At 34.2% G+C, this 26,742-nt stretch overlaps 1 protein-coding gene across 1 annotated transcript; it reads left to right on the top strand.

The window, feature by feature from the left end:
- The first annotated feature begins 377 nt into the window (after positions 1 to 377).
- On the top strand, positions 378 to 25,971 carry LOC123710601 (dopamine D2-like receptor). The gene is made up of 8 exons (XM_045662620.1): positions 378 to 433; positions 8,511 to 8,620; positions 11,085 to 11,337; positions 20,659 to 20,840; positions 21,088 to 21,183; positions 21,358 to 21,546; positions 25,038 to 25,216; positions 25,688 to 25,971. The coding sequence occupies exons 1-8, from the start codon at positions 410 to 412 to the stop codon at positions 25,897 to 25,899; spliced, it is 1,245 nt and encodes a 414-aa protein (XP_045518576.1). The 5' UTR covers positions 378 to 409; the 3' UTR covers positions 25,900 to 25,971.
- The last annotated feature ends 771 nt before the right edge of the window (positions 25,972 to 26,742 follow it).

Genomic DNA, 26,742 nt, shown 5'->3' with positions numbered 1-26,742 from the left:
CCAGATTCGTGGACTCAAAATGGATGGCGTCAGAGCTAATACGCAATTCCGTGCTGAAGTCGACCCAATGAATATGGGCAAAACATAATATCAAAATGTACAACTCCATAAAATGGAGACACAAATATGCACAACGAATTTAACTTATACAGATTATAATCGAACATTGAACGAAACAAATTTTACACTATATGGATTTGACTTTGACGGAAATGACAGTTCTACTTCGAACTCGACGGAATCTGTTTATAATCTATGGGCACTGTCACTCATAGTGTTTCCCCTTTTGACTCTGTTTGGAAATGTGCTAGTGATTTTAAGTGTCGCTAGGGAAAAGAGTTTGAAAACTGCTACAAATTACTTTATCGTCAGTTTGGCGGTAGCCGATTTGCTGGTGGCGGTCGTTGTGATGCCTTTTGGAGTTTATTATTTGGTAAGTGAGATTTATCGTTTTGTTTTATTATGTATTGCCTTAAATTTATCTTATTAAAGCTCTAAAGTATAATAAGTTTAAAACTTGTTTCGTAGCCAGCTTAATTATAATTTTATCGCCATCGTTGTCATTGCTAATGCCCGCCTAACTGATAAGACCGCGATGAGACGAACCTAGTGATAATCCACTTCCCTAACCAAAGTTGTGTTGTCGAGTAAGGATAATCAATGAATTTTGAATCAAATGTCTCAAACATGCAAGTTACCTGGCGACATTGTACATTATCAAACAACTTTTTAAAAAAATATGTTTCCACACTCCTTTTTCAAACTAATAAAATGGCATTTATGGCCGATTTTTATTTTTATTTTTATTTCAGGAGAAACAATGGCCTACCATTTATAGATTTATTAATATTTAGCAGTGAGTTCAGTCACGTAGTAATACTATCGAAGCATTTTCATCCATAAAAAACAAACGCGCCGATTTAATCACGTTCTATTTTGATGGTTTTTATGGAAATTTGTAACTTTTATGTAAATACTTAGAATAACTTATTTATTTGTGAATAAGTGATGTTTTTACGTGAGAATAATTAAGAGAGGATTAAGAGACGATAATGATCTTGGAAAGCCTGACTAGGTTTTGCACTTCGTACGTTATGAGAATATTTGAGAAGTAAAGGTAACGTCAATCGCAAGGAAAGCGTCTCGACAATTATTTTCCTGAAAAATTCTCAAAATCGTTAGCGAGATTACTCTGCGCGCTGTCATTCAAAAGGAAACTGTATAAATATTAGAATACACAGTTAGATCATTTTAACAATAACAACCTTATTCATATATTATTCTTAGTTCTTATTTGGAGATCAACATTTTTTACGCAAAAATTTTCATCTTGTCAATAACGAATTATGGCGAAAAGTATCGCAAATTCGATCAGACCATTCTCAAGTTCTTCATTAGACGTTTTGCGATATAATGGAGATGAATGCGTATTATCATATAACAAGAACCAAAGCTTTACACTTTTTATTCGATGTATTAACATAGCAAATACTATAATTCGCTACCGCAGTGATAAGAGAGATATGAAATCTTTATATTGTGTATCAGAATTCCGAATGTCTTAGATTCAACTGTTGATAAGCTGCAGATTTTTGAAATACCCTAATATAATCCATAGTATAATCATCTTTCTCTCTCTCTCTCCAATCGGCAGGTGATGTCTGAGCGTCGCGGTGCTGACCATGACCTGACCACGAAGCATCTAGAGCGGACTATCTGCTTCCATCTGTTTCTGTCGTATAATCGTATATAATATATACAATTGTACACTGTGTGAAATTAGTTTGCAAGTGAATAAACATTTTAATGAATGGGATTTCTCATTTTCTTGATATATGTAGTCGAATCTCACCACCAATGTACATAAATGAATAGGTTGACGTGGACTATCATGCTGTGTCACACACACACACACACAAATAGAAGTGGTTAATTAGGAAATGAATATCGAATTCATTGCGTTTTGAGATAGCTGTCGACGTTGATTACATTACTCATAAGAGATACCCGCTGTTGGTCTAAATATCTATATATCATCATATATATACACATTTAATTTAAATTTATTGTTTTATTTCCTTTTTAATTAATATACTCGTGGTTGAAGTAAATCACTTAATACTTAAACATACATTATAATTACATTACACAGTCTTGAGTTACACACTCAAATACTCTGTGTATCTACATCCTCTCTCTCATATTAAGTCTGTAAACCTTCTAATTGCCGATTCGATTTAAAAAATAATAGTACCATAGTTATTTAAGATTTATAAATAAAAAATGTAACAAATGTATATTATAATATATTCAAAAGTGTAAAAGGTTATGTTTCCCGAAAGAACTCAACGTGGACACAGAAGATGATTGAGCGATCGCATACATTAATATCGCTGTTATTGCATTATTTGTGTTAGTTGTTGAATATATTTCCACAAAATCCCAAATTTGCTTCTAGAACGTGTAAGCTAAGCTACGAAAAGTGAAAAGCCGTAAGGATATCGAGTCTCACACGTACTCGAAATTACTTAAAGCCACCTAGAATATTCGCTAAGTAGGAAGTAAATTCTAAAATTCGTATCAAGTCGAAAATTTGTATGAACTCATTAAGCACAACAGAAACTATGAAAAAATGAATTTTTGTTTTCTTAGAACGGTTAGAAGGCTCGCCTGATGTTCTGTGATACCCATGGACACTCTCAATGCCAGAGGGGTCGCGAGTGCGTTCCCTGCCCTTTAGGGCCCTAACTATTGTACCTTGATACCTAAGGTATTGGTTCGGAAATACGTATTCTGCCTTGAATCCCGATGATAAAACTCACCTGCAGGAATTAATCCAAATAACTCCTCTGAAAGCCAAGTATTCTAATTCTGGCTGTGGCTTTAAGAAAAGTGTATTCGAAAAGAGAGGTTGAAAATCATTGTGTCACACTATTTAATGGCGCAAAGGGGAAATTTTTAATCTTTAGCTACGCTAGGTCGCATGGTAGAATTACTAACCGCGTATTTCTCTCAACCTAATGATACAGACAGTCAAAGAATAATGTTTTTAACTAAACAGATGACTACATTTTAGTGCGGAATTGAGCGATGCTGTTTTGTCCCTTGTAACGGTTTACCTTATGAGCTACAAATGTTTGTAACATAGGTTTGTTTTTCAAACACTTTTACTTAGCTTGACCTGTTTGTGTCAAGTCTAGTGATTGAAATTTTACCCTCTTCTTGTTGACGGATTTGGTCTTTGATTTGGATTTTTCTTTTCACTACCCATTCACTATGGGTATCAAATAAAAAATCTTCCATCATGGTCGCCAATAAGGTGAATTTTTTTGACAACCCGTTCAATTTGGATATAAAATTAAAGAGCTTTAATTAATAATTGCTTACCGGTGTAGTCCAACAATATTCCCAAAGTACAACTTTTCTAGGACAGCTGTTAGACACAATTAATATACAATATTATGTCTCTTACCTATTGGAGGGAGATTAAACTAATTGTCAGGAAAAAGTTTTCTCATAAAATCCATTTTTTGTAATTCAAAATGTCAAAATATCATTCCATGAAACTTTAGTTTAAGCCTGCTTAAGTCTACTTACGAGAACAAAACTTTTGATGATTTATGTGCAAATAATGATAGTCTATATTTAAAACTTTAATATTATTTTCTTTTGTTTTCACACTACAATTGAGTAAGTTCCTTCTTATAGGAACCTGACCCTCACACTTGGCCTACTTTTTATTTCGATATCAGCTACTATCAAAAGCATTCTTCGTACAATAAAATTCCTGTTTCTTTTCAAATAAAATTCCACTTGCCGCGGTTTCTCGGTATGGCAACATCATAGCTATTACTAGAAACTTAATGTTTAATTTTGAACGTTATGTTTATTTATTTGAAAAAAAATATCAAACCGTTAAGGTTTGATATTTTTAACCTCATCAAAGATTATAAATATCTCGTGCCACGCCCTCCTCTGAAACGACTTACAAAAAAAATTACAACATGAGTGTATAGGTATTTATAACGATATGTCTTTAAGTTACATAATGACTATATACGTTACCTTCTATTCGTAATGCTTTTGCTATATGGTGGAAATTTATTCCCTAGCTGAGCTGTGTTTTGTGGGCTTATGTGGTAGACCATGCCATACGAAAACCGGATTATTACCAGTTTAGTAAATATTCAGTTTCGTGTGGTATTTCTATTTGACCTTACTTACATGTACTTTGAGAGCTTATTCAAATACGCATTTGGCCTCTGGAAGGCATTAAACATTTGAAAAACACATGTGGGCGCTGTTAACTGAAAATATGAAACGGAAATACGTTTTAATTAAAATTGTTTAATTTAAAATTGTTTGTTAAAAACATGCAATATTTTTTTAATAGACAGTCCAATTTATTTACATAATTGAGAATATTTCTCTAATAATATTCTGAGAGATATGTACCAATTAAATGTTTTGAACATTTTTCCGAACATCTGCTATATCCAATTACTTAAAGACGTCATTATTTTTCTTATGGAATTTATGTATTATTCAAAGCACCGCTGTACCTGTAATTGCCATAATTTGAGATTATCGTTTATTTTTTTTTGCAAAAAGTTTTCTAATTATTAAATACAATCTCTGAAAAACAAAATGGCAATAACTTTGACATTGTTCTTTGTTTGGTATTTTTTTTATCTCTTTGTGTATGTTATGTTTGCCTATTAGTGCTTGACATATTAATTTTTTTTTGTATCGTAAGGGTTGCAAGCTTTATATAAATAAATAATACTGTCAATCTTAATAAGAATTTCTATGGTCGTCATAAAAAAGCCTGCCACCGGAAAATTTCAATTCCTTATCGCGTTTTTCACTAACTTATTTTAACTAAACTTGGCATCAATTCACACGAAGGTTTATCATTTAACGCTTGACAAATGGAATCCATTAAAATACCATAAAGATTTATTTTTCTTATGAAGTTTTAGGTTGCATGAACAGAAAAGAATTTTCAGTTTTCCCACAACTCAACCTTATCTAACCTTGAAATTTTCATACATTTTTGAAATGTCTAGGAATTTTACGTAAGTCTCAATAAATACTGCCTCAAGAACGACATTATTTTTTAAAACTGCTTTGGGCTTTTGTCTTTTCTATACAAAGAATAATGGCTACTGATAATCTTTATTGCGGTGCCTTAACAAAACGAATTTTAGATTAAGCTGTTTTTTACTTAAATACAAATTGAATTATATAAAAAGTTAGTTTTTGGTGCACTTTACTTACTTGGTGTATTTTAAATTGTTATATTAAAATGACGTAATGCCAGGCAAAGGCTGCCAACGCACCCATTAAAAATGGCTCCATGGACTGTGATGACGGGACGCCAAATAAGTCGCCATTTTTAATGGGTGCGTTGGCAGTTTTTGCTCTTTATCCTATAAAAAAGGTCCTGAACTTGAAATTTTTCTTTCTAGCAAAGAAAATACAAAAGTAACATATAAATATATCCCACTCGCTTCATTAAAAAATAATTTCATTAATACAAGTCTTCGACTAACTTACTTCATCAGAAGTAAGAACCTTATATGTATACTCCAGTAAAAACACTTTTTTTTAGACAAACGTAAAACATCCTTTCTTAAGAGTGCCTAAAAACTAAAACCATTTAATTTTAAACTTTACGTACATCTTTTATTTCATTAAGTTGTAGTTAATTAGAGTAATTTTTCTTTGGTTTCAAAAAAACTTCCGGGAAAGTCGTCAAGGTCACCTTCAGACCTTACCTAAAAACATGAAAGTTCAATTAGGGCCGAGATTTCTTTAAGAATGTATTCTACGGCCTTGGTTCTCTATTATACTCGGAGTGGGTTCATATTTATTACTTGACGCCTCTTATTTCTGCCTTATGTGGACGTGAGAATTTATTTGTCTGCTTGGCTAGCCTTATATTATGAAAACAAGGGATTTGGGAAGAATTTATTTTTTATAAGCTTTGGACGTCTTTATAGCATTTATCTTAACTTTTATTATCTCTCCTCATACTGTAATGAATATGAATAAAATCGATGAATAGCGCTACAACCTTTTAGATCTGGGCCTCAGATTTTTGTATCTTTTTCATGATCATTCGTCAATGTAATAAGCAAGTAGGTTATCAACCTCCTGTGCCTGACACACGCTACGATTTATTGCGCCTAAGGCATGCAAGGTCTAAGGTTTCCTCACAATAATTTCCTTCACTGTTCAAGCGTCTGACTGAAGCTGGGGGATCGAACCTACGACCTCAGCGGTGTGAGTTGTACGCTGAAGCCACTAAGCCAACACTGATCCTATAAAGTGCGTATTTGTGTGATGTAGTCTCTGAAAACACTAAACACTTTCTTTACTATCGGATGACATATCATATGTATTAGATTGCATTGTACCCAGGATTAGGAATGAATTTGTATTCCTACATGAATTTTATAACTATAGCAATCGATATAATTCTATTATTACCTTTATCTTAAATTCTATAATTAACTAAATTAAAAATTATAAATAAAATATTTATGTTTACGATAGGTCTGCGTTTTTAATTGGGTTACAATACAGTATTTTACTGTCATAATTGTACATACCAAATTTAATTTTTACATACAAAATAAATTTATTTTGAAATTACACAGGGACGTACATTGATATTGGTAATCTGACCCGCCAGAAATGGATAGAAATCCTGGCTGTTTCTACGGAATTTTCTTCTCATTGCCTTAATAAATATTTAAATTAATACATAAAAATATCTATATTTAAAAGAGTGAATATAAAGTTAGCTGAAATCGTACTATTGCAATCTTAATATTAGTTTTTGTAAGGCCGTATTGGTAGTAAAACTTTATAGTTATGTTGAGGTAACCTAATATTGAGCTGAAGGGAAAATGGTGAGCATCGCAACCCTACTTCACCCACCTAAGACTTAACGAACAGATGACGTTTAAAGAAACTCGGTGTGTTCTACGAGTATCATTGAAATTTAGTTGTAAAAATTATTTACAGCTTTAAAATTATATTTGAAACTGTAGGTTAAATAGTCAATATATAATATAAATTCCTCTTTTACAGTAAAACTTGTATAATTTAAATTTTCTAAACAATTACAGTTGCCGTTATTATTAAATTATATGCAATTATGTATTAAATGTGTGCCTGGAGACAAACCTATGGTTGGGCAGGTATACGGGCAGAGTGATATCAATAGTGATTAGTGCCAAGAGAGCAGTGGAGCGGAATAAAAAAAGGAAGACCACAAAAGCTATAGCTGACGACGTATAATAGTTAAGAACTGATCCAATTGGAAAGTTCAGAAAGAGGCGTTTACCCAAAAGGGGTCCACAAACTGCAGAGCAAAGAAACGGAATTAATCTAATAACTATCATAGACTAAGCGTGTAATAACAAAACTAACATACTTATATGTAATTTTTAGCAGTATGCTTTTTTTATTCAATAAACGGCAAATGGGTAGGACTCTCGCCTGATCTTAAGTGATACCGCCACCCAAAGAATGATATTGCCAAATCGCTCGCAAGTGCGTTGTCGGCCTTTTAAGATTTAAGAATGACCATAAGTCGAATTGATTTGGAAATACTTCAGCTGGTTCCATATAGTGGTGGTGGTGCGCGGTGAAACTGTGAAAGTTTAAAGTGTATTTATTATTATTATTTATATATTGAATGTGTTGTCTTTAAATATTCTTCTATCATGCAATGCATACATCTACAAACTAGAAACAAAACATATTTGAATAAAACATACAGTTGTTGTATATGTACATTATATGTTAAATTGTAAATTCTCCGTACTGAATGGAAAATGTATTTTCTCTCCCATGAAATTTCGTAGGTAAAATTAACCTTCAAACAGCTACAACGGGTAAAAATAAAGTATGAAAAGGCATCAAATTAATTTCGAGAGAGTGCGGACAAAGACAGGCGGCGTTCAAGCTTTTAGTGTAATGAAGTATGCACCAATTCGCTTTTAATCTTGATTCTGATATGTGAGTTTAATCAAACATTTAACTAAATACAACTAGAAATGTTTCGGGGATATTTGCGTAGGTTATTTATTATTGTATCTACGCTTTTCTATTTGTTATTAAACTAAAAATACCAAGCCTTTCTGAACCACTTTTTAGTATTTTGGTTTGACATGAGCTACATCATTTTTATCTCAATCACAATCTCCATATACAATCAGTGTTCCTAATGCAGCAACATTTAGAGTCGAGGCTTAGCGTGAACCAAGACTCCCGTATATCAAACTTCACTAGGTTTTGACGTATGGAAGTTAAGCTTAACGCTAAGTCTTAAGACTGAATCTCACACTTACGAGTCCGCTAAGAAATAAGCGTATCCTTTTAATTTACAAATGCATAGGCCGTTTGGTCTGTGATCAATATGCCTTCCCTACACAGGCGTATACAGGGACTTCAAATTAGCAATTAAAATCGTTTAATACCATTATTGTATCCAGGTGAACGGTATTTGGGGTCTACCGGCCGTGGTATGTGACTGCTACATCGCGATCGACGTCACCTGTTCCACATCCAGCATCTTCAACCTTGTCGCCATCTCAGTTGACAGGTAATAAATGTTTCAAACTATCTCTAAGCTTTCTGATTCTATCTTAATTATCAAAATATATGCATGTTTTCGAATAGAATGTTTTAATTTTAATTTCGCTAAAACTCAAATAACAAAAGTAAATTAAAAACATACGCTGAAATCACACATTCCTTCGACATACGTTGTTTCTTTCGATGAATATTTTGCCGTTGTTGTTGCAGCATTAAGGTCTGTATTCACTTTGATTTGTGTTTAGTGACTAGGAGAAAACAAGTGGACAGCGACTGATTAGTGCAGGTGATTAGTTGGCTGCGTAGTAACGTGATTAGAAGGGTGTTCTATTTTTTTGCAAGTGAATCGCGAGTAGCGACGTCGCGTGCGCCCTCCTTACCCCCTCGCTCGCAGCGTGCCCGCCGAAACACGTCTGGACAGACAGCAGGACTTTTCGGTCGATCTGAGAGGAAAGTAATAATCCGTCGTATCTTCAGCAGCCAATTCCTCGCAGGTTCAGCTTCCAAAATTTCTTAGGTTTTGGATAGCACCGCGTTTAATGCTTCTTTCAGTACTTCCTCCAATTGCAAGCGCGCTTCTCGATATTCGTCCAAACTTGCTGATCGACTAGCTATCAGCAACTGAATTTACGTAACAGAGCCACTAAACAAGAATTGGACAGTAGTTGCACTCCACACCTGGACTAATTATCAAATACTAATCACTAGCAGTCGCTATAAACAAAGTGAATACAGGCCTTAGACAAGTTTAACAATAAAACGCAACAAGAATGCCTTATTTATAAAATTTGTCAAGTACATAAATCGTATCTCTGTGCTTAGAGTGTCAGCAACATGAGATGTTTTATATTGCTATTATTCTATGCAAAACTCCGCAGAGTCACGGCAAATTGGCTTGCCCTGACGGAATTCTAGATTTTTAACTTAATAATAAATGAAAATACGTAGTACCTTCTTCTATTAGTAGCCTCATTACGATTACCTACAGTACAACTGACTTAAAAATGCACTGAAAGGTTATACATAAAAAGAACATGTGTGTGTACACGAGAGTTGTAGAAGTACAGGGCGTACTGGCAGTGGCGTAAGAAGAGAAAAATATTTTAAAAATGTTTATCTTTCGTTTTATTTCGTTTGTACAAAAAACGACACTAACAATAGCAAAAAGGTATTTAATACATTGAAAGTTTTATTATAACGCATTATCTAGTTAAATAAAGTTTATTTAAATATCACAAAAAAATCTTTCTACATAACTAAAGTATTTTTTTAATGTTATTAATTAATTATTTAATGAAGTTGTCATAAAAGCAAGCCCTCTTACCACTTTTGTACACAACTGTAAGCTTATAATTTACATCATTTTATCTTAATCATTATTCTTAAACAAGATATTAAATTCTCTGCGGTTACGTTGTCATTTATCTCCAGCGATAAATATCTTGCTAAATTAAATCACATATTAGCCAGCATAACATGACCCTCCCATTCATCTTGTTATTATTTATGTCTGGTTTTGTTATGTTGGTTATTTGTTGGCCTGTGATATTTATGGCCTGTTTTTTTATGTATTCTGTCGGTGAATAACTGACCGATTAAAATCAACTTTCTTTGCATTTTACTTTACAATATGGAAACCACTGAATTAATCATGTCATGTGTTATACACGAATAAGCGATATTTTTTGATAATAATAATGAATAGGTATTATATTCACTAGATATATAAAACAAATATCCTTAATTTAAACTCGTCCGCTGAAGAAAATCATGAAACCGACATGCATATACCCAAAAGTCGACGGCGTGTATCATGCAGAAGACTCAAATAAAAGATCACACAGAAATATGAGGCCTAGACCTAAAAGCATCGTCGCTGAATTCTTATTTATTTCAATTCATTTTTTTTTTGTCGATAGTCGAAATAATGGATATAAGAAATCCCAATATTTGGTAGTTGATGAGGTTTAGCAAAACAATATTTATGTGTACATTTTTTTAATACATGGTGACATATTTAGCCCAACCCATTCCACATTGTGCTTTAAAGAAATGGCTGCCGTTTGGCTAGTTAATAATGAAATTTTTATTATATTTATGAGGTGATATTGTATATTTTTTTGTATATTTTTGAAGGTATACTTTTGTGCGCTTTAAGGGAAAATGATGAAAGGAAATATTTAAATTGCGCGCGCACACCATCACAAATAACCGACACCCTGAAGTTAGCAATAGTTAACATTTTATTTTGTGATATTTAAATAAATTTCATTTAACTAGATAATGCGTTAAATAAAACTTTCAATGTATAAAATACCTTTTTTCTATTGTTAGTGTCGATTTTCTACAAACGCAAAAAAAAGTATACGTAACAAGATTTTTAACCTGTTACGCGAAAGAAATATAACTTCTAACGCGTGTACACACACCTTTTTTAATTTATGATTTATATTTAATTTTCAATGTTTCAGATATATAGCAGTCACGCAACCAATAAAATACGCAAAACATAAAAGCAACCTTCGAGTATGGCTGATGATCGGCGTCGCCTGGCTGGTGTCTGCTGCTATTGGCTCACCCGTGGTCTTGGGTCTCAACAACACACCAGATCGCAGTGAACACCAATGCCTTTTCAACAGTACGGACTATGTGATTTTCTCGTCTCTGGGATCCTTCTACATACCGTGCATCATTATGATGTTCCTGTATTATAGGATTTTTAAGGTAAGTGGATATACCTCAAGTATATAAGTACATAAGTGGATATACTGCAAATGGTCCCTGCGATTACGCGAATACTAGATGTGGATGGTCATAAACCTTCTTTGTTGGACCTTCTGCTGACTACACATCCGGAGACCTACCAAGTCTCTGTTGACCCACCATTGGGTTCATCAGATCATTGTGTGGTACGGAGCATTGTGCCGCTCACGCGCCCTTTACGGCCTTTACGACTTAGGGTCCTTCAAGAAAAGAGCGTACCAATTCTTGAAAGGCCGGCAACGCGCTTGCGACCCTTCTGGCAATGTGTGCTATTACATAAAAAAAATAAAAAAAAGCCTTTTTAAACGGAAAAATATATTTTATTTATGTAACTAATCATAACAAACAAATATACAGTTCTTATAATTTTCTTAACCTACATAGTAATAATAAAAATAAATAAAACGCTGGCAGCATTTCCTCGCTGTATTGCGATACTTACTCGTTAAAGGAATGCACCAGCTCTGGAGTCACCGATACTACCTACCAGGCGCCAACTAAAACCTTTAATTAGCTCCTGTGCACTTGAACCGAACAGCTCAAGAGTCTCTACTCCAAAGGGCACAAAATCGAAGTTGGAGGAAAGACTCTTATATTTGAGCCGTTTATTATTTTACGCCTGCTCTGCAGCCGCCTCAGCTTTTTTGCTTATCCGAAAGAGGTGAGACGGAGCAAATGTGTCCATCACGTAGATCATCATCATCATGACGATCACGTAGATGGGAGTAGCATCCCTTATCAAAGCCCGTCCCATCATCCGGCTGCTTGCCATTGTCTCCAGCGATGGCTATTGGCTCCAGAATCGCTAGAACATTTATGGAAGCAAGAGAGCGGCGTATGTTATCCTTGAGCACGGCATGGCGAGAAAAACGACGTGCACCCTTTTGATCCAAAAGGATTCTAGTGCTTGGCGATGGATAAGAACTAAGCCAATGACCGGCTTCCCTAGATCCCACAGCCACCAACCTAGCGCGGTACGTTTGACATAAGGCAAACTGTGTTTCTCGCATCTGTTAAATCTTGTAGTTTTTAGAATAAGATCTAAGGAAAGAAAACACTTTTTAACCGGATTGAAGCTATGTATTATCATAAACTTATTTTTTTTTGCAGAAATGACTCACGGTGTCCTCTATTTTCACGGATTGTTTGTCTTGGGGTTTTAATTTGGATACTATTGGATCCCAGGTGTTTGATAATTCGATTTTTGATAAATCTTGAGAAGAATCTTTTTTCTTTCGCAAGTACTTTCAGTTGGTCAAAGCGTATGTAGTGATTATGCCTATCTAGTGGCTGTTCACAGACTGCTGCTTTAGTGTGTCGTCTATGTCTTATGTCCGCAATGTGTTTTTTGATTCTGCTGGACATATTGCGTTAAGTTTTCCCTATGTAAGACAGGCCACAGTCCCAATCCAGTTTGTATTTACCTGCATCTTACATCTTACATTTTACAACAGTAAATTTAATGTTGTTGTATGCTGGATATTGAATTTAAATGTGCTAGAAATGCAGATATTTTTTCATTCGGGAGTACTACAAATGTGTCATCGACATATCTCTTGTACAGTCGAGGTTTATCCGGGGCATTGGCCAGAACTCTCTCCTCAAAGTCCTCCATGAAGATTTCAGCGACTATAGGTGACACCGGAGAACCCATGGCTACTCCAGTTAAAAAGTATTTTCTTTCAATGTGTAAAAACTATGTTAACAAAAAACAATACTAAAATCTAAGGATGATGATGATGACCTACCAGATTGCTGGATGTGATTATGACCAGATGAGAGGAACGCTGGAAATCTACACTTGCTATCTTATGTAGTCCTAATCCACCAAAGTAAATAGGGAGCGATGCTCGATTCCAAGAAGGTGTTTTAAATAGAACATTTAAAATAGGTTCCAAAGAAGTTATTAAAAGATTATACAAATCACCTAATAGAACAGAATGATTCCATAGAAGGCTACAGCGAATTACATGAGTTAAGGTGGGAATAAAAAGATAGAATTTAAAAATATCCCTAAGACCTTCAAGTTTATTTTCGAGTTAGTGTATATTACAAAAGCTTCTATGAAAATTGTTTCCCTTAAAAGGCACAGTGATTTTTTATTTTTATATTTGGGCCTAAAGTATTAATTTTTTACTGTGTCGTCGTGTCCAAATTCTCACCTTGAAGATAAATTTCACATTTATCAATATTTTAAGGAAGACCTATTGATCTAAAATCTGATATAATCTTAGATAAATCTGAAAGACAACATCTGCGTTACCTACTAAAGTACCATAGTCAAGATACTAGACGTTAAAATTAGATTTTTAATTTTGTATGCAAGAATTTATTGCGAGACTAAAAATAGGCGGCCCACGAGGATCACCTTGTTGACAACCTACTTCTGAAGAGAGTTGGTAACTCTTGTATATTAATTTTGATGGCTCTGAGTAACACTGTAACATATAGTTATATTATTTAGCCCTTATCAACAAGGTGTCCCTGTTTATTGAATTAAATGCATTTTTGACGTCAACTTTCATATAAAAAGAGTGCGCAAAACTTGTATAGCGACTTCACAGTAGCCTTTAGTGACAAAACCAAGTTGTGTTTGTCCAAAAGTTTTGTTCAATTTATTTATTATATGATCTACTGCAATTTTCGACGTTAATCTCCGTAAAGTGCCTCCCACACAATTGGCGTCAACACACCACACACTTTTTTGGCACTAAGTTTGCCCCATAAAAAGGGGGCAATTATCTCCCCGCAAAGCATTTTATTAATAAGTTTTTTAAGTGCTTCTAAAAGGCGAGAACCTGTTTCACCAACACTGAACGATGTTAAATCTTTTAGATTTTTGAGTGACAGCCTATCCAAACCTGCAGCTGTATCTGGTTTAAATCTCTGGCTTCCAATAAGCTGGGTAGTAGGGCTGTGCAGTATTTCGATATGGAATACTGCTCATATCTCTGGGCAGTTGCTCACAAATATCAGCTCCTTTTAACCATATCCAGCGATGGGCTTGACGAATTTTCGTCCCGTAGTCTCGCCCCCCCCCCCGCTATATTATTTAAAAACATCCCCTCTTTATCACAACATAATCTCAATTTGAATTAACATATAATTACTATTGTATTAAGACTGAGCCTTTGGAAGCTGATTATTTTTATGTAACGTTTCTGACTTTTTATATTTCGTATTTTAGACTTACAAGTAGATGCGTTTTATTCCTACAAACCCGAAACAACTATCTGATATCAAACCCCGGGCTATACGAAGCTATGTATGAGAATATGTCTTTAACATTACCTTTTTTCATATACTAAGAAAAATTTAATACCCAACACGTATCCGCGGATTTAATATAAATATTATAATCGAATAAAATTAAATCGGTGTATCCTAGCGCAGACATTGATTTACCTCAACCATGTTAACACTGAATTCGAATTATAACGAAATTTAATTTGAAATGTCTAAAGCTATTACCTAAATGAATTGTGAATGCATATCGTTATACCTGCCGATGACAGACCACGATCGTTTGACAACATGCGGTTTTGATCTGTTTGAAACAAACCTAATTCTAGGAAATGTTCGTAATTTTCGTTGCGATATAGCCTGAAATTTGCGAACATTTGTACTTTGTAGAATTTAACATTAAACTAGCTGTATTCAGTGGCGCGACAAAGCTTTAGGGATCTTGGCTTCAGCCTTGCATTGATGTTCATAAATATATTATTTTATTAATTGAATCATAATTAATTCCACGTCAAATGTAGCAACGTGTTATGGTTACAAACAACTTGTAAAACATTCCAGTATTTTATGTCTGTTCTGCGCTCTTAATTTGAGAACTGATAGTAGAGTTAAATTTAGAGACGTTTTAAAAAAAATACATTCAAAAGGGTGTCAAGTTTTTTGAATGAATTATGACCCTATACGAGCAATTGTTGCTTGCGCATTAAAATTAAGCCTACGTGTGGGTCGCACACACATCCCTCTTAACCAATAGGCTAAGACACTTTTATTATGCATATTTAACTTAAATAACGTATAGAAGTATGTTATGGATTTTACTTTGTGTGCGAACCAAACATATCAAACGCATGACAAGCAGAGCAAACACGATAAAAAACCGGCCCGAATTTAGTATTAATTTTATCGTTTCTGTGAGTAATGTGAGTTAACTACTTTAGTTTTTTAACAACAACAACAGTCACGCACTTGGTATATTCAAAACGTAGCTATAGGTATTACGGAGGAACATTTTTAAACTTGTATAGCAAATGTTTATTGATCCTGCTTTGAGAGACAAGTAAAAATAACTCTGCCGTTTTAAAATAGTTATTGGGTTTTGTTAAATTAATTATCTCTAATGGCGGAGAAAGACAATTATATCTCTAAAGGCGTGCACTCCGCTGCGACACGGTGATTCAAGGAAACATAGGGCAGTTTCTTTTAGCTTGCATTTTCACCTGTGTGACTCATTAAATGTAAACTTAAAGCCTTAAATCGTTATCGCTTATAATTTGATTATCAGTACGACTTGTCTAAGAATCATGAAAACGGCGTACAACCATGTATACAAATATTACTATTGTATACATATGAAAGAAGTTTCACTTCGTCAACATACAATGTTATAAATAAACAAAATTGGTACAAAAAGTACTTTTGAAAACATCGTAAATCACGGGTAAACAAATATTATTGCCACTCAATATTGAATGTATAAATAAGTCCTTTGAGAAAGGTAACGCATGATTTGTACCTGTCGTGTGCATTTTCTTTCGGCATGTGACCCACTTTCGATTATATAGGAGGAATATAAAATATTACAAAAGCTAGGTCGGCTTTTAAGTATAGTTGGTTAGCTAGATTCAAATAACAAACCAGCATACTGTTAAACTAATTTGCAAATAAATAAAGGCAGTGTTTGTGCTAATAATATCTTTGATTTAGTATTACGCATTCAGATAGAAGCTTGCAATTATTACAAAACACAACTCCACGTTTCAAGTTTACTGGAAAACAAGTTCCGTTGAAACTCGACTACATATGGACTTTTCATCTATCTGCTCAATTAATACTTGCTGATATGGTACAGGTCGTCATGAAAACATGTCTGAGACACTAAATCGTGTGACCGGCACAGAAAGCTGACCATTGCCTTATATATAGGCAAAAAGATTTTTTTTATGGCAGGCAAACGGGCAAGAGCCTCACCTGATGTGAAGCGATACCGCCGCCCATGGACACTCACATTGCCAGAAGGCTCGCAAGTGCGTTGCCGGCCTTTCAAGAATTGGTACGCTCTTTTCTTGAAGGACACTAAGTCGAATTGGTTCGGAAATACTTCAGCGGGCAGCTGGTTCCACATAGTGGTGGTGCGCGGCAAAAACTGCCTTAGAAAACGCTCAGTTGTGGAACGACGGATGTCTGGGTCGCTCTGATACGGATCGTATTTTGTATTTTGCCTTGACGTCCGATAACGAATCTCAGCTGCGGGTATTAGACCGAACAACTCTTCTAATATATGATGACGATGAACTAAACATATCCATAAAGAAAGCAAAACAGTATTTTCGTGTTTATAACTTATAAAACGTACTCACTATAAACATATTAACAATATATATGTTTTTTAAGTATAAAATATTAAAATTTTAATGAAAGTGTATTAGATTAATTATATAACATTAAAACTATGGATAAGAATCAGGGTCGAAGCTTAGCGCTGACTATTTTGATCCTGACATGTGTCAGTATTTTGACATTGTATTACTGTATCCTGCGAACATTATTACTTTAAATGATAAAGCCATTGAACTATGTCAGTTAGTAGCCCCCTTTGTAATGGTTCGATTTGTATTCCTAAAACGCTTGCGCCTTTTTGTCAGCATTATTGGAACTTTTTCCTTACCTTAAACGTTTAACCAGTGAATTATTTTTAAAGAACCGTAATAAAAATATGATGTTTTAATGTTTTTTTTCTTTAGAATAAAAAGATATTTTAAACCTCATTAGTTGATAGACTTAATTCAATTCGTTTTGGATATACCCTAGTTAGTAACGATTATTTGAAAACAACGTAAGAACTTTTTATTTTAATATTTCGAACACGGAAACTAGATAATGATTTAGAGAATATGTTTATGTTTTTAAAACTATGTTTATAAGTTCTGAATAAAATACAAGATAACATTACGAGGAATATTTATTGAAGGAATGATACTAGTTAGAAAACGTAATATGTCTAAAGGCATCTCTAACATTTTAATTAGTTTTGTTTATTTAATAACTGTTTTGTTTAACATTTGTATGATTTATGTTTTTATCAATAAAAAAATATATTTTTATATTGAGAATGAGAAACGCAAATTCAGTAAATATTCTATCTTCTAAACGTCCCACTTGACCTAAAAAACTAATAAGTTCGATAAGCCTTTATCGTCTAACAAAATAAGACTAGAAAATATAACCATTTATATGCCTACATTTGCCTAGATTCAGACGAAATTACTCTTACAACATTGAACATCATTATTTCTTTGACATATTTGCTGGTTGTATAATTCATTTATTTATTAACACTTCGTTGCATGTATATAATAAATATAATACATTTGACATCAATAAAGAGGACGGCAACTGCAGGCTTTATCGTTATCGAGCGATCTCTTCCAGGCAACCAATGTGAGATTTTTTTTAGATAATCTTGATGCAAAAATACGTAAGTCATAAAATTATTAAGACAAAACTAATGGAACATAGCAATTCGAACATATGTAAACAGTGATCAAGTCAATATTTGAAAAAAGGTGCCCCTGTGACACGATAATTTTCTTAATAAATTAGTCTTACAAGTTATTTAGTTAACTTTTGAATCCATGTTTTAGACATATTACTTATGTATTTATAACCAATCTTACAACATATGCATATCATAAAATAAAACCTTAAACAGTTAATATTATTAAAAAAAACTGCTAAATAAATTCAAAGACAAGCCTTCCCGCTTCTTCTTAAAATTACTATTCTATAAATTTCTCAAAGAATTATTCGTGATTCGTCACATAAAAATTACCCCTTCATAAAACCTGAATCAGCCTTTTAGCAATAGTATCGACTCTTTCGCCTTTACTGTCAAACTGTGACGAAACAAGGCAGATGTAGTTATAACGGTGATGTTAGTTGGTTATATTTTAGTAATGCCGAAAATGAATATGAATAAGTAAAATGAAATAAATGAAATGTGAATATAGTTTGGGTGTATTTGGAATTTGTAAATGAAAGCTCGAACGTACAAAGTTCTAATATTCATGTAAGACTTTACGTTCAATACATTAGACACATACATTAGGTCCTTACATATTAAAGTACCTCTAATTTGGTAGCAGTTTGTTGTGCAGTGTATGGTCTAGCGTTGTCGTGAAGGAGCAGTGGCCTAGAGCGATTGACCATACTTGGTTGTTTAGCAGCTAGCTTTTTCATCATAGTTTGCAGTTGCTGAAAATTGACATCTGCCAAAATCGTTTGGCCAACTTTAACAAGTTCTAGTGAACGACCCCGGCACTAGTCCACCAAACGTAGTCACAAGTGACTTTTTCGGAATCAATTTTAGCTTGGGGCACAATTAGGCTGGTTCGGCTGAGTTCAGCCATTGCGATGAACGCTTCCGATTAAGATACAGGATCCACTTTTCGTCACAGGTAATGATTCGGTTTAAAAATCACTTCATTATTGTGCCGGTTGAGTAATGTAGAGCAGCAAACGACGCGCGTTTGTCGATTTGCTTCACTAAGTTCATGAGGCACCCAACATTCAAGCTTTTCACCATTCCAATTTGCTTCAAGTGGATTGATACAATTCTATTACTAACAGCGCCCACACATCATTAATCCTTCGAGCCGTTTCAGCAGCACTAGTGCCACGGTTGAACTCGTACTCTTAAAGAACGCGATATTTCATGTGTTCCATTTAATAAATAGAGTGACGCAGAGAAGACAAGAATAAAACGGGAAAATGAATTGAATAGCTTTAAAAAAAGTAAATTTGGAATTCCTAACCAACGAGGGATATTTGAAGTCAAAAGCCTGTACGACAAAATGCCAATTTGATATGTAAGGACCTAATTAAGTGTTAGATAATAACAGACAAAAACTTTCTCGATTTTTACCATGCCTACAACACTCATGATAGACACCAGGAAGCTCGAATAAATATTGAAAAAATAAATCAGTGGCACTACAAGCACTTTTGAACTCAGATTTATGTATCTTTTTCATGATCATTGTCAAGTAGGTCAGCCTCCTGTACCGGACACACGCCGTCGACTTTTTGGGTCTAAGGAAAGCCGGTTTCCTGACGATGTTTTCCTTTACTGTTCAAGCACATGTCCTTAGGTGCACAGCCGGGGATCGAACCTATGACCTCAGGGATGAGAGTCGCACGCCACTAGGCCAACACGGCACATCGTAAATAATCTGAATTAGTCATTTGAATTTTTACCATAGCCAAGTTATAACGGTCACAATTATTGTAAGAAGTGATTTGATATATTGTTTATTATAATGACTTTTATTAACAATGTTGGCATAAACGTTGACTGTAATCTACTAAAAAGACAACGTACGATCTAAATTCCTATATCTGTGAATTCCAGGCGTCTGTTGTGGTTTACTTAATAGCTTTAGAGAAATATCGACGATGTGCTGAACTTGCTTCATAAACATTTGCTTATGAACCGTTGGTGATTATCAATTTCTAGCTACCTGTAATTATTTTAGTTGAAAAATGGTTACGTAGTTGGTCATTCAATGGGAACGCGGACGGGAAAAATATGCTTTCAAATGCCTCTCTTAGCTTAAATTTCTATCAGCAAATAGCAGAATAAATATTCAGAAAAAAAAAGAAAAAAAAATGTTAATCTCCCAGTCCATACAGTAAACATTACCGGCAAATTAAAGGACGTATTTCAATTAAGGTTTCTAATTGGCAAGAAATATCCACAATAACCGTATGATGTATTTTAGATTTAAAACTGAAAAAACTGTCAGTAATGAAAAAGGATTGACAGTATATATTGTTTGTCAAATATTTATGCGTGCGTTCATAAATTTATTTCGTGTAAACTAAAGAAAATATATCGAGATACTTAATTAAAAAAACTTTAAATCGATTGGTATCATTCAATTTTTGTGTTAAATCTTAATAAAGTAAAGAACTTAATATTTATTATGTATGCATTCATAAAATTCCTATTATTTGAACTATTACACCTCCTATTACTTTCAGGCGATACGACAGCGCGCTAAGAAGCAACGCGTAGCTAAAACGACTTCGACAGTCAGTTCGGCCGTGTCAACTGGCGCAACGGCTGTCATAATTGAGAACGTTGCGCATGGGCATAGGTTTAATATACCAGAAGATAGAGCGACAAATACAGCCTCCGGTAGCAATGATGACGATGATGATAAGTAAGATGTTCTTTCACTACTTTTGTTCCAGTTGAACCAGTGCTTGTAAGCTGGGTGTTTGACTCCTAGGTGAAAAGTATTTGTTCCGGTTTGAATAATATATTATTACTAAAATACCACGATATAAGTTAGACAGCTATAAAATTTTATTTAAGAAAATATTTTTTCTTTTTACTACATACAAGTTGAAAACCATATAATATTTATATTTACATAAATGTAATAGTTGATTTCAATGTTTGTATAGTTACGATAAAACAGAGATGGGTGAATATGCTGAAGAGTTGGCGAGAACGAGGTCAGCGCGGTTCATGCTAGCCGCTGTAGTCGAAGAGACTGGCCTGTAAGTAATAATTATAATTTACATTTAATGTAAAATCTTTGTTTGATTTCTCAACGGTATATCAAAGACTATATGGTCACAATGTTCTAAAAACTTCTTTTGGTATAAAAAATATCTCGTAGTTATCAAGAGTTAAGTATAAATAAATCTTTAAAATTGATCTCTATCTTTCAGAATAATGGCCAATCTAGCATCGCCAATACCAATGATAGATCCCAACACAAATAACGACTCTGGCTATGTTCCCTCCAATATGGACTTGGAGAAGGAACATTCACCTCCTCCTTCACCCCACCGTGAAGAGAAGAAAGAAGAGAGGAAAGAAGAAAGGATAATCGATGTACCTAAGAAACCTGAGTTGAAGTAAGATATTACTTATTGTACATTAAAAGTTTTCAAAAGCATTTACGAACTCCTTAAGTCTTAATCTAAAATTAGTTGCATATGTAATACTTTCTACTTTGCCAAGTTTTCCTAATACATACTTCATACATGAAAAGTCGTGGAGGAAGGATGGTGTACTGTTCCTCCGACCGGGATCCTCGACCAGTCTAACCACTGACAGGCCGACCCGAAAGCCCTAGTGTCTGAGGTGAAGAAGTTTTATATTAGCTGTGTTGGAGAAGGTCGTACGATATGATTTCATAAATATTATTTTAGATATATCTTTATATAAATATATTTTAAGTAATGTATAATTAAGTTTGTTATGGAATAGCTGGGAGCCGTGACACGGATAATTTTTACTTAAAAGGGTTTCCAAATCTTACACATTGTAATGCATATGTACTTAAAATCAATAAACACATTTTTATTATTATTATTATTATTATTATATCTCAACAACTAATACTACGATAGTTGTCAAATTTATACACGTGTCTTGAAGATTAGGGCTACATAAAAATCAATTAATTTAATACTAGTAGCGCCATCTATGTGTCGGCCTACGAACTTTTCATCCTTCCTGTGTTATATCCTCCTCGTTATATCCTTAGTAGCTGGAATATCTTCGTTAGCACGTTTCAGGGTCTGACGTCTTCGCAGTGATTCATAAGCACAGATTGTCGATGTCGCGGTCGCTAATATTTCCAAATGATATATTTAACTTTACTTCCTTAATAAAATGTTCACTTAGCAATATCGTGGCATAATGATATTTTGTTAGTTTGGATTTAATCAGAATACCTATTACGAAAATCTTAAATAATTTCTTCTAGTATAAAAACTGTCAGCTCCATCAGCATGAAAAATGTACGACATCTGGCCACTTCAGACATAATATCCCCTAATTGGGCGTACAATCAGCGAGATAAGTGCTTTAAAATGTTTTCTGAGCTTTGAAATGGTAATCAGAGTTATTCGCCATCCCATCAGATTAAGTAGCTCTTGTAGCCAATACTAATTGGTCTACGTATAATATTATATTAATAAATATTTTATTAAATATCATTAATTTAAAAGTAATATGTCTAACTATGTTATTTCCATTGTAAGTTAGCTGTATTTTATTTAATTATATGAAGGTAGTTAACACTCCAGTAAATTGTTCGATCACAAAACGAAAGTTTTAATAACACTAAACATTACAAATTACATTCTGCAATGAGTATCAGAAGCAAAACATTATAGTCTACTTATCACGAACGTTGCGTGTAAACGTGTAAAATATAACCCATAGCAATATACTACTACAAAAAACTCTGTATAAAAATATAATTAAAATTAGCCAACCAAAGAGCTTGTAGATGAAAATGCCCAATTTCAACCCTTGGCTTATAATTTACGGGTGAGAGAACAAATGTTTCATCATTATGTATATTTCTGATTTCAATATTATTAGCATAACAACGAAGTGTCATTTGTTCATCAATTACTTATAAATATTCATTACATTTTAAATGCCTCAACTCGATTCTTGAATGATGAACGAACGATAATTTCGTATGGAGAACTTTAAACGAATTTCGACCGAATTTTTTTAGCATTATGACATGATTAAATATATTATGTCGAGAACGTATACAATATGAAAAGTAAAAAAAAATCAGTGGTGGTGCAACCTATACAGGTCTGGGCCTCAGCTTTTGATCTGTTAAGGCAAGTAGGCAAGTAGGCTAGCCAGGTAGGCCTGGCACAAGCCGTCGGCTTTTTGGGTCTATGGCATGGTTTCTTTACGATGTTTTCTTTTACCGTTAGAGTGAATTTTGAATACGCACTTAGAAAGAAAGTCCATTGGTGCACAGCCGAGGATAGAACTTACGACCTCAGGGATGAGAGTAGCACGCGGAAGACACTAGGCCAATACTGCTTTATATGATACGTATATTTGTAAGTCAGTCAGCAGCAATTCACGTTTCTTTGAGGACTAAAAATTCCTAAAAATTATATCTCAAAATAACATTCCTGAAGGATTTCAGTTCTACACAATAATGTCGGTTAGTAAAAATAATAAAATATGTTTATTATGGAAGAAGATATCACTTATTCCACGTTATTAAATTTGTAGACATCCCTACTCATCGGCAAAGAAGTCAGAGTGTAGGCCGTAGGGTGTAGGCCGAGAGAAAAAGCCGGCGTAAAAAATCTCGGTACTCCTTTAAAATATCAAATCATCATACAAAATTACTATGGCAAACATAGCTAGAAGAAAGCCCGCTCTTTATTTGTATTTAATCACAAAACTGGACGGAAACCTCACAGTCCAGTTTCAAGAAGCGGCACCTGTTCACAGGCATGACGTTTGAGCCAGCCATCGTTTTACTCGACCATATTTGAGGGAATTAAACAACCCATCACACAATGCCACCGCCCCAGTCTCATTTGAGTAAGCATGACTTCTCCGGATTCCCAACGAATAAAAGTAAACCTATTGCGCATGTCACGCATCTACCTTCCTCCAGGCTCAACAATGCCACTGCCATTTGTCACAACACTTATTTTAATACAAATATCGCAAATTAATTAGTAGTAGCCTGTCCCAGGCCCTTTTATCAACTAGATAATCGTTAATTTGATAGTAATTCTTTTTACACATCTTTTCTTTTTTAAATTTATTAAAAGGCAGAGATAAAAGAGCCTCTTGGATTTTATTAAAGAAAAGTATCCATTTTCCCAAAAAAGAATAACTAACTTTATACAGTCTAGTACGAGGAAATTGCAGCCTGCGTTTGTTCCGAGTATTAACATTATGCGTATGTTCCAATCTAGTAAATTTATAACTATTTTTGTATACTTAATATATTTTAACTATTTTTGTATAACAATATGTTTCATAATTATATTGCGAGGGAAAGGTAAGTATATTAATTTCCTTGAATTTATCTCTCAGAGATTCCCTACATTTTAAATTATAGATAGCAAGAATAGCCCTCTTCTGCAGTATACAAATAGTTTCGACATCAGCAGCATGACCCCACAATAATAAGCCATAAGTCATTAAGCTGTGAAAGTAACTAAAATAAACAAGTCTAGCTGTATCGACATCAGTCAGTGAGCGAATGTTTATAACCGCGTAAGCTGCAGAACTACCAATTCGCCAATTTGTTAATATGAGGGGACTACTGAAGTTTTGATTCCAAGAAATACAGTTGTATCATCCAGATTTAATTCCTCATCATTTATAATTGGTCTAGTATCCATAACCCTAGCATTTTTGCACATAATTTAATGCATTTCGTTTCATATGCATTAAGTAGAAGATTATTCATACTAAACCATTAGATTTTTGTCGTTTGATTTTAATAATCAAGGATGTATCAGCAAACAGATCTGATATTTTTTCTCTACTATGAAAGGTAGATCATTTATATAAACAAGAAAGAGGATTTCAAATATGTTTTTATATTTTGCAGAAAAAAGCTGAGCCGGATAAGCAATAGCTCGTTAATATCAACTCCGCGTCGAAGGTTCAGAAGTGCTGCGTCTGCAGCAAGATTTACCATCTTCAAAGCGAACAGGGCTGGAAAAATGAGGGCCAAATCCTTTGCCAAGAAAGAGAAGAAAGCTACTCAGACACTTGCCATTGTTTTAGGTACGTGTTCATTAATGATCATTATTCGACAATCATGGTTTAATGGTCACAATGCTATCATTAATAACATGTTCATCTTGAGTTTGCCATAACTTGCAAAACATAAATTGACCAAACATGTGCTTATTATGTACGAAACGGCTAAAGTCTCTAGTATTTAAGAAGCTATATGTGAAATATTTGATGACATATATATTTAAATAAGACAAAGTCATTTCTTTCATTGTACTATCTCAGTGACTCTTGATATGGACACGGTCGTACGACTATCATCAAGAGTCAAGCATCGATGATCGGATACAAAAGCCTACTCACAATACTATTATACTATAGTGCATTAATAAATAATATGTATGTAGTAAAATGTGGTTTTTTTCTGGAGAACCAAATCTATACAACCAAAATGTCTGTATTCAATTATTTTACACCAAGAACTTTTCCGCGTGCCATAATTTTGTATACTATTTTCAGGGGTATTCCTCTTCTGCTGGGCCCCATTTTTCACCTGCTCAGTTCTGGATGCTCTCTGCACCAAGTTCGGATGGAGCTGCTCACCGGGTGTCACCGCCTTTATCCTAACAACTTGGCTTGGCTACATCAACTCCTTCCTCAATCCAGTGATTTACACAATCTTTAATCCAGAATTTCGTAAGGCATTTAGGAAAATTCTGTATTGTTCTTAATGCATGTAGTGGAGAATAAAATTTCGTATTATTCAAGTAGCGGGCTGAACTTTTCAAACTAACAAAGGAAAGTCTTTAATTATTCAGTTCGAAGAATTTGATTTGATTATGTAGTTGCCTTCGAGAGCGATACAACGATTATAGCGGTCATACAATTTTTGATACTATTTTTATTTTTGCATATTTAGTCTATAGCCTCAATATATGCTTCAGTTTCGGCCATTACCTCTTTATCTGTGCAAACATTTCTGTCCAGCCAGCATTCTCTTGAGATCTGAGAAGAGGAAAAGTCGCTGGGGAGCAAAAGTATCTGGAGAATACGCTGGATTTATGGAATTTTGACATAGTTTTCATTGATGTGTGACACGGTGCATTGTTATGATGGAAAACTATTTTCTTCAAATGGGACCCTTTTCCGCGATTTTGGCCTTCGAACACTCCAATAACGCTACGTAATAATCGCTATTGAATGTTTTTCCCTTTTTAAGATAGTCCATGAATATTATAACATGCGCATCCCGAAGTATTAATGCCATAACCTTGCCAGCCTTTGGCGTCTTTCCACGATTTAGAGTCGGTTCATTACGTGCAGTCCACTCGGCTGGACTCCGGTGTGAAATGTTACATGGCTCATCCATTGTCACGCCACATATCAACACAAAGCTTCAAACATGTTTTGGTCGATTGTAAGCTCGCGCGGCCCACCTTGAACGGAGCTTTCGCATATCCCAATATTCCTCTAGGATCTGTCAGACACGTTCCTTTGATATCTTTAGGGTCTCACCTATCTTAATCAATTTAGATTAGTTTTCGGTTATCCAAAATTATTTTGAGGACTCTTGA

This window comes from Pieris brassicae, chromosome 1 (assembly GCF_905147105.1).
Source record: "Pieris brassicae chromosome 1, ilPieBrab1.1, whole genome shotgun sequence".
NCBI lineage: Eukaryota > Metazoa > Arthropoda > Insecta > Lepidoptera > Pieridae > Pieris > Pieris brassicae.
This window is presented reverse-complemented; position numbering and strand designations above follow the sequence as displayed.